The 24,715-nt window shown below is 37.7% G+C and overlaps 1 protein-coding gene across 4 annotated transcripts in view; it reads left to right on the top strand.

The window, feature by feature from the left end:
• The window catches only part of LOC126372717 (tyrosine-protein phosphatase Lar), a 584,292-nt gene that overhangs the window by 13,368 nt on the left and 546,209 nt on the right, over window positions 1-24,715 (top strand). For all 4 annotated transcript variants that reach the window (XM_050018572.1, XM_050018570.1, XM_050018571.1 and 1 more), the window contains exon 2: window positions 5,110-5,160. In XM_050018572.1, the coding sequence (XP_049874529.1) occupies window positions 5,140-5,160 (21 nt within the window). In that variant the 5' untranslated portion in view covers window positions 5,110-5,139. The remainder of the gene's footprint in view (window positions 1-5,109; window positions 5,161-24,715) is intronic.

The following is a 24,715-nucleotide window of genomic DNA, read 5'->3' as shown; positions in this document are numbered from 1 at the left end:
CAATAACACCAAGATCACAAGGGATGTATCAGAACTACCGAAACGAATCCAAAAATATCCGTACTCAGGACCAACTCTAAACAAACAACGGAACAGACTTCATTCGTCGACAATAACGCACGTCCTGTAAATATGTGCTATCGAGTCAAAGACCTTTGGCGAAGAAAAATGCGAGACTAGTTTGGAATGGAAAACGGTTCGATGCTTCTGTATAATTTATCCTTGTAATCCATGTACCATAAATAAAGGGATCGGACGTCTCAGATTTACTTCCCAGCAGTTCCCGGGTACAGAGCATTAGTACAAATCATATTTTCCTTATGTTCTTCTAACGCGAAAGTCGATAAGTTTAAAGTTGAACGAAGTCATTACAGAATTCTTACATAGTAAATCTTCTCTCGCGTGGGTAGTGAGACTAATGACCGACCTGATCAATCCTGGTGTCAGGGTTATTATTGAGCTGCCATATGCTCCTGACATCTCATGCTCATGTAACGACTACATACTTACTTAGTTATTTACCTAACGTGCTCTCCGAAGCACGGATTATTTTACTTTCGGACAATCGGTTGATTAGCTTGCAATGTCTTAACTAGGGATCTCAAACCGATTTTGTGATATGTCCCAACCGGGATTCGAAATCGTAAATATGAATATATATAGGTATAAGATCGGAAATCTTTAACATAATATAATTTTTAATTTAGAGGAGTCACTAGTTGTACCAACGTAATTATTATGATGTTATCTAAGCCCATGAAGTCTACCTGATATTTTTGAACGCTTTTCTTGGCTTGTTGTCAAAACTTGCCACGGTTTCGGTGACCCACTGTGCGGGTACCCACATAGACGAACAAACGCAAACACCAAAAATATCTGTCTAAATATTGACTGATCAGAGATAAAAATAGGACAACTTTTACAGACAAAAGTGCACTTTCAAAATAATCACTGAAAGGGGAAATGGTACACGTATAAGTACATAAACTGATCTTTCAATAAACGAGTAGAGCAAAAGCGTAGAATAGAGAATAATATTACGCGTAGAAGGGAACTACCCGCTCCGGCGCTGACCTCACCCCCTATGGGTCATATTTTAGTATTAGTTGGCCGCAAGTCGCTAATAGGGATGCACAATTTTTTAAATCGTAATCTAATTTTGCAAAGATTTCATAAAATAAATCACATTGAAAAATAAATACTTAACCATAACTACTTATTTCCCTCATTCAGCGCTTATCGCTATCGACCCACTAGGGTCGATTAATTCTTTCAAATATTTTTCCTCTCAGACGACGCCCTGAGCCGAGGTTCGCGCCCAACTGGGCACCCTCAGGCCTGTTGTCTTAAACGTTGTACCGGGTGAGAGCCTTCAGGAACATTGCGTGCGACCGAGTGTTTTAATTTTAAATATACTTAGTGTCGGTATTCGTTTGTATGTATTTGATCTTTCTTAAGATAACAAGTTGATTGTCTGTGAATGCGATTTGAAGGATGCGATTCATCTTACTTATGAATCGAATCGAATTAAGATCGCATTGAAGTGAATCGATTCAAAAAATCGCTAGATCGTATTAACTTGAATCGATCTTCACAAAAATCGAATCGTAATGTGCATCCCTAGTCGCTAAGGAGAAAGAGGGAACGCGTGGAGTGTCTCTCTCGCACATAATTCGGCACACGGTTAGGTGTAGTTGCAGCCTATTCGTGTCTTTAGATAATATCACTGACTGGGCTGTAACTAGTGACAAGCTGGTTATCGTCTTCTATAATTAGTCCATCGCCCACGCTTACCAAGACGCGCTTCTTTAGTCTATGACACGCCCAGGGTGATGCATGATGATAAAATTCAAACCCTAAATATATTCAATGATTTCTATGTAATTACGTTACTAATTTCTTTCGGTTTGTTTGTTTAATCTTAATGTTTTGTAATTATTGATTTGTAAATTTTCCGAATTAAATTATTGAATTTTCGTGGACTTTAATTATTTAAGTAAGTACATAATATAACATAAATAGTCTGTATACTTTCCACTGCTGGCCACAAGCCTCCCGCCAATCAACTGGAAAGTACGCACAATCATAAAATGTATGTGGTTGTAAATATTAATGATAATAGTCATAGGTCAATTTCTACAATGACTCCATCATTAAGCAGCACAGCGAAACGGTTCTTCTGTTTGTCCTTGACGCATATTAGATCTAATCTAATGTTATAAAAACAAATAAGAACCGTGAATCCGTGATAGCACTGATAGATCGCATAATTTACTTTTAGTGTCAAAAGCACGTAAAGCTGTTGGTCCCGGTTACTACTTACTGATGTAAGTAAGTAGTCGTTACATGAGCCATGTCAGGGGCCTTTGGTAGCTCAATAATAACACTGACACCAGGGTTGATAAGGTTGGTACTCCACCTCACAACCTACACGATAGAAGAAGAAGTGTCAAAGGTTAAAATCCTGAATTCGACTTTGTGACTTTGAATTCATGTTTGGATTATAAATAATTGATATCACGTGGTTTCCAGGACTTGTTCCCAGTTAATGGCAATAGGCTCGCCCCCTATTACACGGGGCTTAAACATTTAAAACATTACGCATTTCGAACGAACAATACCTATTGAAACAATAGTATGAATATGTATACCTACGTTAAATAAACAAAACCTAAACCTTAAAATAACATAACATAAACTGCCTATATACGTCCCACTGCTGGGCACAGGCCTCCCCTCAATCAACCGGAGGGGAAACCTTAAAATAATCTGATAAAAAGAAACTAGTGAGTAAAGTTAACATTGACTGAATTGGCTCCTGGAATACTTCATATATCAATATAAATGTCGAATGTCTTTTTACTTATACATTATTTTAAGTTTACGCGGTTATTATTATAATTAAAGCACATAATAACGCATATCCCCATTTAAACGCGGTAAGAACCCGTTATTATGTGCTTTAATTGTGTCTTTTTACTTATTCATCCCCATATTCTGATATTTGGCGACAAATTTTAGGTGAAATCAGATTTTCGCTAAGTGCTAAGAAAAACAAGTGATGTTGGGGAAAGGCTTATCCTGGCAATACCACCAAAAATGCTTTGAAGTTTTAAACGGCGTGACGATAAATTCTGATATTTGGCGACAGATTTCGACAAATTCTCGAAATGTTTTGGGTGAAATCAGATTCAGATTCGCTACTTGCTGTAGTAATCGAGATGCAAAGAAAATGAAGCTGGAATAAGGATTTTGTAGGCGCCGTCACCAAGAAAACTCTAATAACTTTCGAACGGCGTGTCAAGGAGTTCTGATTCTGATTTGGCGACAAATTATAGACATTTTCATGGTGAAATCAGATCTTCACTAAGTGCTGTAACAAAAAAGTGATGCTGGGGAAAGTAAACACAAAAGCACTGTCACCAAAAAATTCTTGTAACTTTTTAAGGGTAGACCCAAATTTTGATATTTGGCGTCAAATTTCGACATTTTTTCAGTGTAGTCTGAATCCCAATCCGTTATGCTGGCAATACCAGGATAAGTAACACCAGCTTTTTGGGGTTACAGGCGTGATACGATGTTATGTTATGAACATAATATTATGTTATCCATAATATTATGGTATAAGGTTGTTTCTATGCTGTTCTGGGTGTTTCTATGCTGTTCTGGGAGCAAATAAAAAACATAGAACACGTTCAGCTGCTTGTCTTCCCGGGCATGTCGTAAAAACCGACAGAGGGATTGCGTCCTCTAACATGATGGACTAATGTTATGGGCGATAGGCTGATCCCTTATCACCATAAGGTTCATCATATCTATCTTAGGACTTCGTATCAACAGTGGCTGCAAGTTGTCTTTGATTACTTGTGGCTCTGCCCACCCCATTTGGGATTACGGGCGTGAGTTTATGTATGTATGTATGTTATGGTATAAGAACGACATTTTTCTGCTGTCTATCGTCATTAGTTCGAGCAGACCCGCTGGAGCAAGCTAGTCGTGTATCGGTAGGCGAACTCGTTTCATAATAAATACGCGGACTTAATGTTGAAATAACTGCCCGATGAGAAATGATATACCTGGCAATTTCTAGCTCAGTGATCAATTGACTCAGATGAACGATTAGTATTTATATATGTTTTATAAACTTAAATATTTACATCTAACGGTGGAAAAAGAAGGTCATTAGATATTAGACTTGCATGTGAATTTTTGTCTTGGACCCAGCGAATCTTCTTATTTTGTGTGGGTTGGAAGATTTATGACGGACCTGATCAACCCTGTTATATATTATTGAGCCGCAAAAGCCTCTGACATGAGTCATGTAATGACTACATAACATAACAAATACTTTATTAAACATAACACAACAAAATACAAAACAAAAGAGAAATAGAATGAGTACAATAGGCGGCCTTATTGCTAAGTAGCAATCTCTTCCAGGCAACCTACATATTTGAGTACTAAATAGTACCCGTGACCGACTGCTTAACATTCCCTCTGAAGTAGGGAATCCCCTTATTTGTGATCAATCAGGTGATTTCACCAATGTCCTGACCAAACAGTCTAACAAACTGATATTTTGTTAGACCATCCCCTGCCAGGATCCGATGCGAAAGTAACTCTGGATGAATCTTTGTTATGTTTTCACGCGAAAACTTCTAAATTACGAAACCGATTTTAATAAAATTTGGTATAGACCTTGCGAAAGAACACGGGTTAAGTAGTTTTTATATTATTTCAGGGTGGATAAACAAGTGCGAAAAGCTTATATTATTTCATAATATATTTCTGTATGGCAATTAATAATTGTAGTTCTATTTGTATTTCCATTTGTCGGTGTAGCATTCTCAATGCTACTTTTTAGGGAAAAATAGGGCAGTGGGCAGTGGTAATCTAAAAGATAAGAGTGCAATTTTCATAAATTCAGCAGAATCCAGACAAATGACTCATAAATAGTTTTTTATTTCCCTTAAGTATTTAACTAGATTCACTTTTAATTAAAATAAAAAGTGTATGGTAATTCATTCGCTCCCTTACTTCTACGCCTCCATTACAGTACCTAAGCGCTGGTATGCAAAACTTTTTTGTAGCTACTTTTTTTTGTTGCAGACGTTTAGTTCCAGTGTCCGGCTCCACACGATGCGGGACCATCTGAAACAGGTAAGGTACTTACAATATGAAAAAAAAATCTTATCTACTTTATCCCTTTATGCAATTTTAACACAGCGCCATCTAACGAATGTGAACACAAACACAACAACACCCTACTTAACTGAAACTGGACACCGTTCCTCTTGTGGTTCGTTTATGCCAGCGTAGTTTCAGGATGTCATTCTAGATGGCGTTGATGTGTTCATTGGTTGGAACTAGGAGATGGTACCGTGGTGGATTGTTGCGAACCAACGTGGTTACGAAATCTTAAGCTCGCTGTGCTTCAGCCACCCTCCGCTAGATGGCTTTAGTAGGATCATTAAAGTAATTTCCTTTCGAAGAATACAAGTTTTAAAAGATGCTGTGTGAATCAAATTTACGGGGTAGGTTTATAACTGCAATAATAATAAAACTGCAACCTGAATTCAGTGTTTTTTAATAATCATGAAAAAATACAGCGTGTTAGTGAGATCGTATTTATTAAACTATTTTCAATTTTATATTTCAACAAAAATTTTCACTTGATACTCAGAATAATGAGCCGAATCATCCCCGTCAGTATTCGTTACGATGTCACTTACACCTCGTACAAGTGCGTATAGGTAGCCATACTAGTAGGTACGTACAGGTAGCCATACAAGTACGTATGGGTGTTAGTGACACCGTAACGAATACTGAGAGGGATGATTCAGACCACGATTCCGAGGTGATATAGTTATTTAATTATTTTCAGTTCCATACTATTGCGACGGAAAATTCCTCTTGATATCAACTCAGAATCATGGTTTGAATCATCGTTCACAGTTTTCATTAAGATGTCACTATACACCATTATTTTTTCATGATTAGTAAAAAACACTGAATTCACCCGTTACCTGCAATCGCCCAAAAAAGCCGGACATGTTACATTGTTTTGCGGCAGGATTACTGTTAAATACAATTACCCAGTGTTTTCCTTGTTAAAATGCCAACAACGCATACTGCATTAGGCAAGGGTAACAGAGCGTTGGGGTTAAAAAATCTGTGTCACTTAAAAGGCGTCGTACAGGGTGGCTTAATTTAATGCTCCATATGGACTGCGCGCGTTTTATTTTTCGCACAATTTCACGAGGCAGGATACATTCAGGCCCGTTACATAAGTGCCGAATTAAAACATTTTGGCACGGAATTCTGCTTTTAAAATATGTTAAAAAGATTGCATACGACGCGCCTACAGCCAGAGCTGCTATTGCGCCTATCCATTGTCCGCGGGGTGATATTGTTCGAATTTATAGAAAGCGGTGCGGTCATATTGTTCCATATCGGTTCATTAATAAACTCCCTGTTGCCGCTCCACAATACAATAGTCACAGAGTGTTTCGAAACCGTTCGGGTGGGAGAATAGTGGTTAAAATTTATAATATTCGTTGGCGAATTCTTCATTTAACGTTTCAATTAACGAAACTTACTCAGTGTGTAGTAATAAAAAGTAGGTGTAGCTGTGAATAAAGCTTTCTCGTAAATTCAGTGGAGCGGGCTCCGCCTCGGGCGCGTCTCGGCGCGCGGCCGCCGTTCCGGATATTCAACGTTACGAATGGCTTTATTAAGACTAAATATTACAATTTCCGAGCAACTATAGCGGTTAGAATTGCTAATGCGCCGCAGAAGGAGCGAGTGAAAAGATCCGATTGCAAGGAACACGCTCGCTGCCTGGTTTCCTGTTATATGAGCGGAGAAATAGCAGTTTCACGCTTAGTTGCCACGTTTAGTTGAACGGATGTTATGTTTCCGATGATTTAGATAGCGGTTCCCTATCTGTAGCTGTCACTCGCGGAATGAAAATCAAGAGAAATGTTTGATATTTGTTATACACTTGTAACTCTATCTCTCTTCCACCTAGTGCAACAAAGATAAACGATCTGGACCAAGACAATATCACGACACATTTATCTCAGCACATAGTGTACAAACTGACCTAATGATAACGATCCCGTGTGATGAAGCTTATCGCCGAAATTCCGAAAGAAAAAGCAACAATAATACCGCCAAGATAACTCGTTAGGAAAGGGGCTGCGTCTTGCAACCACAAATTACTATGATTTAATATTGCTTAGTTATCTGCGGGTTGGTAATTTGTTAGCGCGCCTCCCGGGCCCGCGTCGGGCGCCATTGTAGCGCCACCGCCTTTTGTTCATCGCTACCACCCGCGATACGATCTTGAGTTATTATGATTAGGATTCTTTGCCAAGTGACGCGAGCTCGCTAATTCTTTCATTATCGTTTAAGTTTTGCTCAATTTGCAGTTTACTGAAAATCGACATTCATTAAGCTGCATTTATCAAGCTAAAGCACTTCCGCATTCATCGTCCCTTTCTAATTTTGGCTCTAATCAAAACTTAATCAGTTTCCCCTTAATTCTGCTCACTCATAAACAATTCCATTAATTTATTCACGTACCTACGCATACATGAAGTGACCTGTTAGATTAATAAATGTCACCTCCGCTCGTAAAGTCAATGGAGTTAATATATCAACGGTCACGTCACGGCACGCCACTACTTTCATTTCATATAGTGCTCTCAAATGAATCGATCCACGTGTGGCTTTTTCAATTAGTGAAAACATTCGATTGTCATTGTGTTTATAGTGTAATTGCTGGTTTGTTATCCATCCATCTTGACCGGTGTAATGGGTGGCCATCAGGGAAATGAATCGCCTGCCGTCCGTTCGGACGGTCGGACGCGGCGGGTCCAATGGCAGCGGCCGAGTGTTCTCGTGCGAAATTGCTTTCCGTTTAAATGCCCGCGGTATCAAGGGATGCAGTGTTTTCGCGCTGATTGTTCACTCTTTATTATTTATATCCGCGGTATTTAAAAACGAGCCGGAGATGTACATTTCCTGTTTTCCTTTTCCTCGACTCAACAGTGTTTATCTTTTTCAGATCCCGTTCCATCCTCTCCTTTCCTGTATTACAAGACGGAACTTTGAAGAACTGAAGCCTCTAAACCTAAATCCTTTCCTATACCAGATTACATTGTCCTTATTTTTAATGATGTAGTTTACTTAGTACTTGTTGGTGTACTATTGCATCGGTTCTTGGCCGTTCCTTAGGCAATTGCAACAGTTCGCTGCATAGCGTTTAGACCGTAAATATCTTGGCGTTATGGTATGGCGGCGCAGTTAGCAAGGATTGCAGATACTGCAATGGCATGCGGCGTGCGTGCCACACCCCATTCATTAGCCGGCGAGTGCTTCCGCGCATTTATCAATCTACCCGCGCTAGCGGCGCGGCGCGGTAACGCCTCGCCAAGCCACTCTCCAGTTTTAGAATAAAATATTTTTGCCAAAGATTTTTATTTCTCCCCGACACTATCAGACCTATTCTCACGTTTACACTGACCAAGTCGGTTCTCGCACAGACAAATAGCAGTGCTACACGTTTCAGGCGCAAGATTCAGAATATGTGGTTGTAAAGCGTATGTGCTAATTTATTTCCCTCAAACATGAGTACACTTTCGTCGTCATCAAAGCTAAAACCGGTACAAAGAGTAAGGATTTCAGGTAAATAGTAGCGGTACCAGCACAACAATAAGGCTTGTATAAAAAAGGAACAATGACCGTTACTGGTTGTTAAGCATTTGCAATGCGATCCGAATTGAGGGTCGTAAAACGTTCGTTATTATAACGGTCAGTGCAGCGATCGATCCAACAACATTTAATGGCTCACGCGATTCACGAGGGAGGCAAGTTTTATTTAAAAACTGTCTGCCAGGCAGCTTGCTGTGAGCATAACCTATTTATAGTGCAATGAGTGCCTCGCTTTTATTGATACCTGGCTTTTGTTGGCGGCGTAAATAGTAAATTTGAGCGCACAGGTTAAAAAGACCTACCCATAGTAACTACTAAATCAAATGACTCGTTGTAGGTATGACTAATCAACGGTAGTTATTGTATGAATAGATCTACGTTGGAATATTGTTATCTAACTTCGAGTATTCGCAGCGAAGCATAGTCGATCGTTATTCAAACAGGATCCTTTTGTAGTGTCCATGAAGTCAACGCAGATCCCTCCTTACAAGTTACAACAACTTGGGCTCCAAGTTAACCCTTAACCTTTCTTACAAGCCTTAAGGGAGATCCGGTCAAACTATAAAGTGTAGAGCAAAATGATCGGTTCCGAGCCGTTGGGCTCCGGCCCACCTGCGCCCTGATCCGGGAAAGTCCGGAAATGTCCGGGATTAGTATCGCCGACCACTCTCCGGATAAATGCTAAGATACCGATACTGATAAAGTGCCAGCCATTTAGTTCGGTATTAGAGCATTAGCAAAGGAAGTTGCGCTCGTTTCGAATTGTTCATTTCAGGTTTATAGACAAAGATATCGCTTTCGAGTTAACGCAATAAATCGTTGGTGGGCGTTAAACATGTATCGCTGTCTTCTTGTTGTTATGACGACACGAGTATCGTAAGTCATTTCCCGCCGGGAAGATTTACTGAATAGTTAATCAAGTTCACACGACGTGATCGTAAATATCGTATGAAATATGAATACACACGTTATTAACGTCGCTTCGACGACCGCGATTGTGCTCAGTGGCTCGAGCGCGGTCAGATTTATTTGCCGACCTGCCGACTCTTGTCTGCGGTTACTTCGACCGAATTGAATCGTTAAGATGTGGACACATCACGGAATGAGCTGGCAATACGCACGGTCCGCAAGTTGAATAAGGACGGCGCTAAGCAAACTCGATGAGCCCTTTGATCATTGAACCATGGCGAAGGGATGCGGTCACGGTTTCGTCAAAAAACAGCAACTACTACTGCGGTTTGGGTTAATTTTGGTCCCTGGCGCGTTCAATAAATAGGTAATGTGTGTTCTGGGTAATAGATAGATATTGATGGATGTCAAATTGGTGGTGAGGAGTACTAGATATTCAATTTAGGTATTTGTGCCGCGTGCGGACAGACCGCGTGTGGTGGTCCGCCAGTGAGATATCCGCTGGATTACCTCTATTCATTTTGTCGTATTACCTTGCTGCGTTAATGGTATTAACCAGCCTAATTAGCAATGTTTTGATGTAATGGATGGTTGAAACCGACGATATCGTTAATTCCTGGAATAAACTGGTGTAATACAAAAATAATGGCTACAAGATTTTTGATCCCTCGTTTAGTAGGTAATTACAAGAAGTTTCTTAGAAATGTTATAGAAAATATTTTCAAAACGACGTCAAACAGCCCGCGAGGTAGTAAAAATAGCACAGTGATAACCTTAAATAAATTCAAACGGGTTAACGAGGCTACTAATTACGTACTTACTGGCACTGGAATTATGTTCGAAATAATAATATAATAAAAAAAAGACATTATTTCTTAAGTAAGATCCGTTTAAATGTAGGTTTTTAAATTATCTACCCTCGTAAGTCTAACTAAAACCTTGTAAAATAAAGTTAATTTGTATCCAGACCATTAGTTACGTAAGCCCGACTGAGTAAAGGTAACTATTACCCAACCTGTTACCAACCTGGACCGTAAATCGTTATAATGTCATCCAATTATCTCGTCTGGTTGCCGAGATAGGATGCGAGGGTCACTCTCATTTGATATTCGGTGTCCACCCCCCGGTAATGGAATATCGTTGTGAGCCCGACGGCAAATGTTATCGATCTATATTTTATTTTCGCAAATTGCGCGAAATGATGGCAACCCTTGTCAAGTCAGAAAGTCTTTTGTAGATACATACGCACCGGGTAATTTTTTGCCGTCGTATGTAGTTCAAAAACAAAAGTGAGCTTCATAATTTATTCAGCACCAGTGGTACGTACTTCAATAAATTCAACTACCTAGATGTGTGTGTCCTTATTGTACAAGTTTTGTTGACTTGGGATATTTTTTGAGTAAGTAGTGCTGAAAGAAAAAAGACTGATTCCATTTATCAATAAATCTGAAATAAAAAAACTCTTACTTTGTGTCAAAGGAAACAAGACTTCCCTGAATGTGAGGGTACCTAATGCGAAAGTTACATCAAAACAAAAACTTTTATTACTATCTGTTTGATTTAGTGAGCGGATAATGAAAGGTAATACGGTAATGGACTAAGTAAAGACCGGCTAAAATGATGATAGGCACGCAATTCTAACTGTACAATTTTTAACACGGCTGCTGACTAAATAGTGGAGTCAACCTACACGCCACGACACTTTAATGTGGAGGAAAAATTACGGAGATTAAAGTTGGAAACTAACTCATATAGAACTAGACTAAAACTAAGTTTAGCCATTTGAATAGTTTCCCAAGTCGTATAAAAGGGATACTTTCTTTGGTAAGTGGATAATTACATTTCTTTGACGATCAAGTAGGTACTGGAAACTGGCGGGTGACGTGGCGTAAGACGTTATGCTCCGCAAATTCAATAAGACTTATGATGTTACTTGTGAGTCCTGTGACGTATTTACGTGTTCGGATACACGTTCATCACGCGGTAAATATATAGTCACATGATATATTGTATGGAGGAGCTCGGTGGCGCAGCGGTAACCATTGCGGACCCACCATACCACTAGCCCTACCCCTGGTAGTAGGGTGGGTCCCAAACCATACCACAATCATGCCATCAAGTAATAGTGTTGTTATTAAAAATTAAAACATTATTAAAACAAAAGTTTTGACATATACATACACTTATTATTATTTACAGCAAATAAACTAAAATGGATACACCGCTATTAATACACATTAAAAATTAAAAAGGAACAGAATAAAAAAAATATTATGTACGCAATTTGTCCAATGCATGACCAATGGTAATTTCTTTGTTGACTAATTGCATTTGTACATCAATTATAAAATCGTCGTTGATAATTTGGTTTATTCGCCGTTTTTTAGGTACCATATTTGCATCATGAATCTTATGTAATACATTCAGTAAACGCATTAATGTCACAGTATTCTTGTTAAGTAATTTATTTATTTTCGAATGAAATGATTCTAAAACGTTGGTTGTTCGATGGCGCTCACCGAAAACGCTAAATACTACAGGGGAATGTATTTTCAACCAAAACGTTTCGATGTAGTTTATAAACTTTTCCATTCGTTTCAAACTGTGACATTCTGATTTTATATAATGAAATCCTGGTAACACCTCATCAAGAGGTAGTAGTGGTAAGGCGGCAGTGAGAGCTACTATTCTCCTTTCAGGTTTATTTTGCGTATTCTTCAGGGATTTCGCCTTTTTCCAAATATTGCGCACCCAATGATAATAACAACCTTTTAAAGTAACGTTAGGGAATACTTTTAAAATTGCGTTCATTGCCGCTATTTCATAATCACTGTGAACTTTATATGGTTTCCATCCAGGTATTTGGGACAGAATCATATTAAACAAAATTACATAACTCTTTTCTTTCCGGTCTGACATAAGTGCAAATACTAACGGCACGACTTTAGTTGTTCCCGTGGTACTCCTCATATCACCATGAATATTATATAATTGAGAGAAGGGTGCTGGACAACTATAAAAGGTGCCGTCAATAAAATATAACCATACGAGTACTTTGTCACATCATTATGGTGGTATGGTTTGGGACCCACCCTACCACCAGGGGTAGGGCTAGTGGTATGGTGGGTCCGCAATGGCGGTAACGCGCTCGGTCTGCGATTGTTGAAGTTCAGCAACTTGCGTAAAGGCCGGTCGTAGGATGGGTGACCACAAAAAAAAAGTTTTTATCTCGAGCTCCTCCGTGCTTCGGAAGGCACGTTAAGCCGTTGGTCCCGGCTGTCGTTAATAACCATCAATCCGCACTGGGCCCGCGTGATGGTTTAAGGCCCGTTCTCCCTATCCATCCATAGGAAAGGTCCGTGCCCCAGCAGTGGGGACGTTAATGGGCTGATGATGATGATGAAGATATATATGTCGTAATTGATAATTTCATGATGTGTTCGACCATTTCATTAAAGTAACCATAATATTATCGTTGACACGTCACCGTTTAATGAAATTTCAAAAAACGTTTGGCCATATCATTAATGTAAGCGGTGTCCATGCTATGTGAGGCGAATAGTCGATTAATTTCTTACGTTCAAATTTATTTACCTAATCAATACTATCTATGGAAAATTATAAGTACAATTACATTGATTCTTCGATTATAATCCAGCGCCACTACCGGTGGATAATTTTACTAATTTTACGATATGATTGCCAACGTTTGGCCATATAATGAAGTAATCATGCATTTAGTTACTCATGTCGTTAAACGTTTTGTGTTCATTGATCTGGCCAAACTACATCATGATATGGTCAACAAGTGACATTCTATTTCATGAAATGATCAATTACATCATTAAATGATCAATTCTAAGTTCTGGCCACGATATATACATCAATAAGGTAAATGGGAAGTTTCCCTATTTAAATACTAGTTATTGCGATTTGAGAGAGGATTCTCCATTATCATTGTTCGGTCCTCCTTATAACCGCAAGTAACATGAGCACATGACTATATTCCAAATCCCAATCGGGCTAGTCAGCGATACATCCATCGCAAGATGAACTGAGTACCTACCTACTCACGCTTCATCGAGCTTTCTGTTCTATATATAGGGCAACACTTGACTCCGCGTTCTATATCGCGACCATTATAGGCGATCCAACTGTGTAAGTGAAAATTACCGTAAATTTAAATATTTGTCTGGAGACATTTATTACATAACCTATATCCTACAATCATAATTTCCTTGCCCAAGCTATATTTTGTGAATTACCTAAGTAAGATAACTTAGTATTAGGTAGGTATAAAATAGTATTTTTTGTTTCATATAAATCAAAGTTGATATCGATATATTTATTTATCTGTTGAGGACAAATTTTACTAGTTGCATCTGCAACTTAAACACTATTTTGTTATATATAAATATCTAAAATATTAGTTACGATACGGACACTTACCAATTTCTCGGTAGAATTGTCAAAATTGACAGCTTTTGTGGTAGTAAATTTAAATTTGACAATTAACTTATCGTTTACATTCAAAATAAATACGGTTAGACGGCCAACGGCGTCTGAACTACACAATCAATAGAGCGTTTGTGTTAATTCTGTGCTGGTTTGCACTACAATTAATTAAATACGCCTGCATTTGGAATTGAATGTTGTCGACTTGTTTCTCATTACTATGTAGCCGGCATTATTTACGTGATCACGTCTATACCGACATACACAATATTGAACTATTAATGTATTAACCAATAATATATATTATACTGTAATGTTGGCGAATTAGAATCTACAATATTATTATAGCTTTTGTATAACTATAGACATTATCATAATTTTAGCGTAATTTAATTAGCATAATGCACTTCAAACGGAACCTCAGTGAAGTTACGGTACCTATCTACGTAAAATAAAATAGTTATAGCATTATATTATTTATCAAAATGTTAATCAATCAATCAGTCAACAATTCATTCAAGATCAACCGTCACAAGACGTAGGATAGCATCCTAATAAAATATTGCGCATTTTGTAAGTCAATTTTGAAGAAACCTACAGAGACATTAATACTATAAGATCTCTATCCATTAGCGACTCAATTCCTAGGAGGTCTCCAGTCGATACATAAATAACAGCTGACGTGTACCGCAGACGGAGCGCGCTTCAAACTTATTGAGGCGCCATTTTCATCCGCCATAATGCAATGCTTTTAAAATTGCACAGTACGGGGCTATTAAAATATTTCTATGAGTAGTAAATTTTCCGCTACTCTTTGATATCACGCTGAAAGTTCGTTTCAAAGGCTCGTTGAAATACTATGGTTTGCATAATTCTTTGTTGGATTTTCCTGAACCCGCATACGCTGAGCTCTTGTCATCGTGGTCTGTTTGTGTGAAGGGGTGACAGGAAAAAAGAAATCTTCCCAACCAACACAAGTTTTACCTCTTTTGTTTTTACGTTGAAAAGGATCAGTTTTGTACAAAAAGAGGACTTTTTTTGTAACACTCAACATTTGTATAATTACACCACCTATGACGTTGTCTCAAAAATATATAGAAATCTCAGTGTACTGTGAGTACTTGGTTTATCTTGCGACGAATGTGTTTCTGACTAGTCCAATTGGGAGTATAGTCATGAGATTATCTTTACGTTAGGTATCTACAAAATATCGTATTTTTAAGGGTTATCTAGAATTAAAAAAAAAACAATTATTAATAATATTTCCAATAAGCTTAAAAAAATCCTTTGTTTTCGTTTGTTGATTGGTTCCCCGTTTTCCAAACAGTGAGCCGATAAAATCACGTTATACGGGGTTAGATAAACTGCATAGATTTTTTGGAGGGAAAAATGGAGTTTAATCAGACACGTTTTAACACGGCCAAAACTAGATTGCTGGTAAATTGTTTCGCTGTAGGGCGCAACGTTTTTACCCGGCTTGCTAATGGATGAACGAAGCCTGCTTTACACTGCCAGACGAGCTAAATAAAAAATAAGATCTTCCCTGTTGATAAACTTTGTGCGCTATTCAACATAGAAATCTTGCTTTTTTGCCTGTGTAAATTCAATAGTACTTATCAAGAGATAAGGAAAAGAACTGATTGATGTCCCAAAATGCAAGACATATCGTTACCATTTGTAAGAAATAAAAAGTATTTTCTAACAAAAGTAGAAATTTATATAATATTAGCTCACCGGAAGTAAAATTGGGGTAGTCAAAGGTACATCCTTCGCAAGATGAATTAAGTGCCCACACCACACCGAGGTTTGTTACATACTTACATTTTATTAATTACATGTTTCACAGTTTCGGTAATATTAATTTTGTATAATTTGACAGTCAATTGAACGATGACCTAGCTTTAAGATCCTAGGAGACAACAGACTTACTGTATAGCTTTAGCTTCCTCGCAGCTGCCATTGTAACACAAGAACGGCATGGCCGACTTACCGCGTCCTCAGCGCTTGTTTAGTATTAATTGCGCCTTGCGTCGCTTACAGCTGCTGTCTCAACCGTTACGGGATAGTGCATAACCGCACCTATTAACGGTTACAGCTCCAGCGGTTACAATGAAACAATAACTTTCTTTGTCGCTCGAATAAGATATGAGAGATAAGTTGGTTTGCAATCTCGAGCGTGTTGCGGATATCTTGAGATGAGAGCAATTTATTAACTTGAACAATAGTTGTAGATGCTCGGTTCCTGGAAACCTATTAAGACAGAGTAAGTAGATACTTACGCTTTGCCAGTCTTACCTGATTGATGCGTCAGGGAAATCAGGTCATGCAAAGCGCTGTCTGGCGCGCTCGGCGCTTGTTCACGTAGCCCTGACAGGTGTCAGGTGAGCTGGAATCTGAAGCGCCTGGCCCATTTGCGAAGAATTAGATGTGCAGAATCACGATCTGACGCGACATTTGAGGTTAAGTGCTTTACCTACGTCAAGCCTTTACAGAGTCTGGGCAATCATACGCGCGTTTGAACTCGAAACCAACAGACTCCAAAGCAAGTTGGTCCGCAAACCGCATGCAGTTGGATTTGCGCAGTTTTTCCGCTGAAATAATTTTATTTATCGCCGTCGCGGGCCGTTGCAGTGACTTCCAACTTTTTAATTAAATTGTCCGCTTGATAATCGCCGGCGCGGGACTGATAGTTGGCCTGTGTAATCCGGTTTGGTGTATTATTCTAGCGTTGCGAACTATAAAGCTCTGCGTTGATTGCCTTTTATATTTTACAGAGTTTGTTTAGCTGCTGTCCTTTGAGATTGGCTTATTAGTTTCTATATTACGTGGATTATCTATTTTTGTTCTGTATTTCTATTGCAGATTGCGAAGCAGTAGCCTGCATATTAGAATATCTGAATTCTGAAGTCAACTGTACATTATGGTTTTTAAAATGTATCCTTATTATTTAAACTTTCAAGTATTCAACATAACTCAAAATCATGAATAAAATCTTCGTTCATCTATTCTCTGCAAGTAATATATCAGTATATAAACGTCGTATCTATTTGCTAGACAATACCTTAACTTTTGAGTACCTAAATTGCAAGACTCACGTGTAAAAGTTTTATTTCCAACTTTACGAGACTTGGTCTGTTTTTATGACGAATGCACTTTGCACTGTCGTGAATACTGACGACAATAATCCTGAGAAGTTCTCGAATTCTGAGTATATTGTCAGGTCACTTCTACGTCATGCCTCCCAACGGTCCCATTTGCTATTGCATATATAAAACTTTGGCTAAAAGCAATAATAGTTTCGTTCCAAAGTTATGAATAGACAGTGGAGAATTTATTTGGAAACTAATTCTGTTTTGCATGTGGTCAGCAATATTTTTAAACAGCACTATTTCTAGGAATATCAGTTTGTAGAATATCAGCAATCTATATTTAGTTCGAGAATGCCGAATCAATAACTCATCTAACTCGAATATTCTGATTGTTCCTGTATTCAGAACATCAGTCAGTCTAATCATGAATTCAGCTCTAACTCGAACCAAATTTGATAACAAATCAACGCGTACTTTATTGCTTCTCGTTCAGCTAATACAAAAGTTGGCAACTTCCATCGATTAATATTACGAAGTTCACAAAATTCAAGAGGCATTAATAAGTTCAGCATAAAATTATGTGGCAGCCCGGTACACTCGGGACGAGAATAAATATTGTTTTCGGCTTACGATTCAATAAAGGAATTGTTGTTGAAATTTACGCTCTTGGGACCTTTAGCTAATGAGTAAACGGGCACGCTTAACGAGGACTTGCATAATGTATGTGTTCGATACTTAGATGGGAAGTGTCGCAGGCCCGTTAGTAGGTGAATTCAGAATTAGGATACAACGTAACAACATAGCATCACGTCTACGCGTATAGTATAATGATATTTTCAATTGTTTTACTTATAACAAATTCATAATTTGAAACGAATACTTACAAATAAAATATACGTTCCTTGTTTACTAAGAAACCCTTAAAAAATCACAAAAAGAACACAATTTAAAATGCCGAAATTTGCCATTTTCATCGAACCTCTCAGCGAAGGAGACATTGACGAAAACTAATTTAAAACCTAAGCGGCTGCGCGTCATAAAGCGTGAAAGAAAATTCGCGACAAAGTGACGGAGTTATTTCGTCAATTCTCTCGTGCGACATTTTATCGGAAGCCAGTAGGTAGGTGAGTGTATGGGTGGCGTACGAAGCGTAAATCATGAGGCGTCATCCAATCTGCATCGCGAGGGACCTTAAGTGCCAGCGGGTGTTCCGCGTGTGGTAGGAAACTGTTATTACCGGATATTTCTCGGAGACGACCGGTTACTTTTGAATTTATATAGAAACGCTCCGTTTAACCGTTTTAAATTTGATCCTCGTCCTTTTTTACGTGAATGTCGTTTCCAGTAAACGCTTCTAATAAATAGCTATCAACCCACGCAATGACATACTTTAATTCACTATAATTAAAATTTTTGACAAACATAAAAATGCACGTTGCTTCGTATTTGATTTGACTTGGAGCCCAAAATGGGACAAAATTACTACATTCATATCACATCCTACCTGCATGGTATTCACTTCAGGCGCTATCTTTTCGCGACTAATGAAGTATTAAAAGAAATAGTGAGGGATTATTTATTGAGAGGCCGTGATAATTTTATTTACTCGAGGCAGCTACGTACCTACGTCGCGTGTTGTCGAGGGCGACAGGTGTTGCACCGGTTGGCTTTCGACGCTGTTTTTTCCGAGCCCATTATCCGGACGAGCGACTGCGTTGTCTATTACTCGCACAAAATAAATAATACCCGCGCCGCAACGACTGTTAGAGGCTGAGCTCACCCTTTTGTTTCGTACGGTTATGTGTCACGTAGTTAGGGGTTTGTTCGGCTTGATTTAGGAACTGAAAAATTGGTATACATAGCATGTTTTCGCGTCTACCTTCTATACAAGTTACGAGCACACAATGGGTGCCATTTTGTGTACATACATGAAAAAAGATCTCACCTATTACCCATTTTGTAGAATGTAGCGTCAGAGCGTAAAGTATAGTAGGTAGACAAAAATAATACATGAATGAATAATAAAAACACGCGGTTTCAAAAAAGTTGTCAAGAGCGTCAAAGCTGAAGCTTCATATTTAACTAACTACGTCATATCGAGGAAGTAGTACAAAATAATGGGCGTCGAAAGCGCAATTAACACCGAAAGTTGGGACATGAAGGGAAAACTTCCAATTAATTAATGCTGCGGTTTCAAGTGGCGGTAGGCACGCGAGCTATGACAATTGCTGTCCGCGCCATGTTTAGGAAATGTACAGGGTTGCCAATTTCAAGGACGTTTGTAATGATACCACAGGAAAAAACCTCATATTTGAAGACTTTTTAATGCAAAAACTTATTACTTTCACTTGGTCATTCTGCCTTGGGACTATAGGTAATTTGTTCTATGATTATGATCATAGATAAAAACTACCTTGTGTTATTGAGTGTTCCGTGGATAACCACACAACCTTTGTACCCGTTTTAACGATAAAATGGCCGGACTTTACAGTGGGTAATAAATGTAGAGGCATTATTGTCTACCCTCATGGGATTTTTAGTTTATTACGACTATCAAATATTCTTTTAAAAGTTTAAACTGTCAAATTAGTTGGTATATATTTCATTTAGAGCAACTTCTGTGACAATAAGTATCATAACCAATCCCTTTTATGATTAGGAAATTTGATAATATATAAATGAAACACTAAATCAAATATGACATAAGCTAATATACTTCAGAGTAAAACGTTTTATTATAAGGCAATGCCAATATCTAAACATGCTCTTATCTCTGACTGAGGGGTTGACCTTTAAGATTTGTGATTTAATTTTCAAGTAGGTATATGTGAGATTACACCTGAAGGTTCAGCTATAAAAGCAATTTATGACTCAATAATCTGCTATGAATGGAGATTTCAGAAATGGCTTCTGGCCGACTATAAAACGCGTACCTAGCACAATTTATTTCGACGCTGGTTACTATCTGATTTTTTTTATAACAAATATAAAGCCCTAATGTCAGTGTTATCACATCACCATAAACGGCCTCCGTGGTCCAGTGGTTGAGCGTTGGGCTCACGATCCGGAGGTCCAGGGTTTGAATCCCGGTGGGGACATATCACAAAAATCACTTTGTTATCCCCAGTTTGGTTAGGACATTACAGGCTGATCACCTGATTGTCCAAAAAGTAAGATGATCCGTGCTTCGGAAGGCATTTTAAGCCGTTGGTTCCGGTTACTACTTACTGATGTAAGTAAGTAGTCGTTACTTGAGCCATGTCAGGGGCCTTTGGTGGCTCAATAATAACCCTGACACCAGGGTGATGAGGTTGGTAATTCACCTCAGAACCCACACGATAGAAGAAGATCACATCACCATTGACATTACATAGTTGGGAATCAAAGATTCATCATTGGGAATCAAAAAGAGAATAACCTTATGAATGTTAGTTTTCATTCATTTACATAAGAGCGGGAGGCCTGTTATGTGTGACTTTATGTTGAGGAGGTCCTCAATCAGTCGGAGGTGTTGGTGGAGATGTTTTACGGCTAAGTCGCCTAATAGCCGGGACCAACGGCTTAACGTGTCCTCCGAAGCACGGAATCATCATCAGTGATTTAATCCTGCAATGTCCTTACCGAACAAAGTACAGCCTCGCAAAGTGATTTTGACAATGTCCCAACGGGAATCGAATTCGGTCCTCCAGATTGTGAGCTCAACACTCTAGCCACTAGACCACTTAGGCCATTCATTCATTCATTATAAATTAGCCTTACTAATTAGCCAACCTAACCTAATTAACTGAGTTACTATTACAATAGATATTTGCTTAGTTGTTGTGGACATGTGACGTAGCTCGTAGCATCCGTCAATATAGTGTCAATTAGATAAGTATGATCTGATTAAACTTTAACGATAAGCTCATTATGTATGAGGTGGGACCATTAACTGACAGCGGTTCACTAACATGTAGCGATTGATCCTAATTAAATTACATTTGTTACTATATTAATATACACAATGACAATTAAAGTATAAGTATTCGTATCTTGCTCTGTAATTATCGTTTTAAGGCCCAGCCAAATTACAGTACAATAACTCTTTATGGCACAAAAACATAAGGGAAATAACACTTATGAATAGGACAAAAGAGGTACAGTAGGCGGCCAAATTGTTTTCGCTTTTAAGTTAAATGAAAAATTATCGCATTTTGCAGTGACGTTCTTCTTATTTCCTGTTTTAATTAATTACTATATCTTGTTTTTTCTCTTCCGACAATCACAATAAAATCATAATAATATTCAAAACCTTTGTAGAGAGAAAAAAAAACAATATTTTGCGTTGCGCAATCGAAAATCGAAAGACGTCATTGCGTGCCGGACCGCCGTTGACTGGCCCAAGTTAATTAAACAATTTTGATAAACAAAAAACACCGCTTTCCTGGAATTTTGCCACCTTCTGTAGTATAATATAACATTACGAATATTATTTCTTCATACTCGTATTAAATTGAATACTAAACATTTAGGTTTATAAGGAGGTTAAAGTGGCTTATTTTGCATCGCGAATCCAACGCCAAAGCATTAGTAGTACTTATATACTTTTTTACAGTGTACCTACTTATATACGTAAAAATGCTTATTATTATCTAAATGATAAAAATGCCTGATAAGTATTAAATGTCTTCCGCTAGTTATTAAATAACTTGTGAATACCTATATTGATATAAGAGAAGTGTTGCTGTTGCAGTTTCCTGTCATTTCTTTCCTCAGCCATAACACCTTGCGAAATGACGTACATTCGAAAATGTTAAATTGACCTTCAAAAAGATTATCTATGATAATTACGTTGAATAGATGATTCTGATTTCTGATACAATTTACCAATATATTTTAACCATAATAAGTATATTAGGCACAAAGACAATATGATTACAATCTGAACAAGTTTCTAGGTACTTAATTGGTGAAAGATAATTATGACAAAAAGCCAAAACTAATTATGATAAGTGAGTCGATTATGTTATTACAACCAAGGTGGTTGGGACTAATATGAAAATTACTTAAAATGACATTATTTCATGGAAAGTAATCATCATGATTATTATATAAAGTTCGTTTTAATGCAGTTCAATACCTAATTTATTTCGGACAATTCACAAACTCAAAAAAAAGTTACAATTACATGTTAAAATTAATTCAATTCAAAACATTTTATTCCACGTAAACACAACTTAGAGGACAATTTATTTGGACCAATAAATGCTTTTTATTATTGAAAAAGATTTACAAAACTACATCAGAGACAGCAGAAGAACAATCGGCGGCCTTATTGCTATGTAGCAATTAAATACCTTAGTATTTAATACTTACGCCTATGTAAAATTTTATTTTGTTCATGTGTATTTTATTTTGTGTATGTGTAAGTACATGTCTGTGACTGTGATGTACGGTCACGAGCATTAATATGTATACACTTTGGTACCATGTCACATTAACTTTTTTGAGAAACTGAACCGTAAGTCTCACTAAATGTCAAATATGTTAGTGCGACAGAGTCCTAAAGTGGGTACATTATATTGCTCATGACTGTACGTCATTTCAAAGGATCCGCTTACCTGATGTTAACAAAATGTATACAAAAAGAATTCCGGTAATTCGACTCGATCTTTATTAACAGCGTTCTTTCATACAAGTGATTTGAATTGGACAATGGGCGTAGGGCGCAGTTGGTGCCTCGTTTTTATAGCAATAGATAAACCACGTCAATATGTGTTGCTGGCGATCGCCTTGGTGAATCAACACCGTGCTTTGTACATTCCCCACTAGTTGCGTACCTCTCGATTATTCACTCGTCCATTAGTCCGAGGCTCTACTAACTTCATCCTGTTCTTTTTCTTCCCATTTCACCTAGTATAGTACCTGTTAAATATTCTTATAACTATACAACTTTTCTTTCAACCAACTTTAATTTTAAACTTTCAAAGCCCAAGTGTTAGGAATTCTGATTAACTTCGTGGTTATGATGAAAGTTTGTTGAACATTTTACTTATTTCAGGCGTTGTGTGTATAGGTTTTAAATTAATTACTTGCAACTTTTCAGTTTACATCATAATATTTGTGATTGTTTGAGACAAACAGTTAGTGTCCACTTATGCATATTAGTGTACCTACTAGGTACAGTTTTCGAGCCTCTCTACTCTATCACTCCAAACATAGTACACGTTAGTTGTGTACCTAAATTGCAAAACTATTATGAATTGTGCATTTTCAACCCTTACAGCTGTTTATTTTCATTAGGTACTAACAACTAATCTAACCTAGAGAAGTTAAAATGATATACGAATTGATGGAGAGAGATTTGAAGTATTTTATACCAAATGATTATCTTGAAACGAAGGATAAAGAATATTTTATTATTTTAAGAATATCTTTATCTTATTTTTTTACTTATTTATCTCACTGTTTTCCTAAACGCTTTTTGTAACAAAGCAACTAATCCTGCAATAAAAAAAAAACTTACCCTAGAGCATTTTTAAAGTCTGTGCCGAAGTTTTTCTTGCAGCTTCTTTTCCTTAGCTATACAGGGTTATTACTACTTTTTTTTTCTAGACCATAACTTTCTGAAGGTGGAGGCCTAGGGTATTCATCCTAGTTTAGGCTCCAGCTTGTACAAATATTACCTGCCATTTATTTGGTAGAAGAAATAAAGATTTCATTTACTTATGGTTTATGCAAGAACATATAATATTTAGAATGTTAATAAAATAAATAACATAGTCAAATTAAATTATAATAACATAACTATGTCTATAACTGTAAAGTTACACCCCTATTACAAAGTAATTTTACGTCTAAATACAGTCGAACTTTATCTTTCTTTTACGATACGATACTCTCTACCGACAGACGGAACAATCAAAACGCGAGTCCTCAGATACGATTCCTAGGCCCCTTTCCCTACACGTAGCATTTGTTGAACGTGACACTCCAATCTAAAGCTTTAAGGTACCTCGTCCCTTCTGTCAGGAATGTATTGAAGTCTCCATTATCGTGATGAGTCGCTCATTCGCGTTACAACATAAAAATGTGAAAGTCTATGTTTATGTTGGTACTTTTAAGGTAAGTGCGCAGCTGTATTCTCCTACTGTGAGGGTAACGTGCCCTGTTTAGCTAATTGAGTCGAGTTTCCGTATAAAAATAACTTGTGTGCAGGCATTATTGTACCGACTGTTTGTCGAATAAAGCTTGTTTAAGTATTTTTGTGTGTCGTAGTGACGTTCTCTTCATAAATATGTTTATTTTTTATAACCATGTTAACTCTTGTTCTATGAAGGTCTGGGATAAGACTTGAGTAATTACTGATTATTTAGTTCGTTTGCTATGGAAATCGAGCATCTTTTTATTGATTAAGAAAAGAAGATAATTCCGAAAAAAATAAGATGATTTCGTGATTCCGTGCACGTTAAGCTGTTGGTCCAGGTTATTAGCCGTGAAAACACCTTCACCAACCCGCAGTGGAGAAGCGTGGTGGAGTATGCTCCATATCCCCACCGGTTGAT

This window comes from Pectinophora gossypiella, chromosome 14 (assembly GCF_024362695.1).
Source record: "Pectinophora gossypiella chromosome 14, ilPecGoss1.1, whole genome shotgun sequence".
NCBI lineage: Eukaryota > Metazoa > Arthropoda > Insecta > Lepidoptera > Gelechiidae > Pectinophora > Pectinophora gossypiella.
Note: the sequence above shows the minus strand (reverse complement) of the source record. Positions and strands in the feature narration are given on the sequence as shown.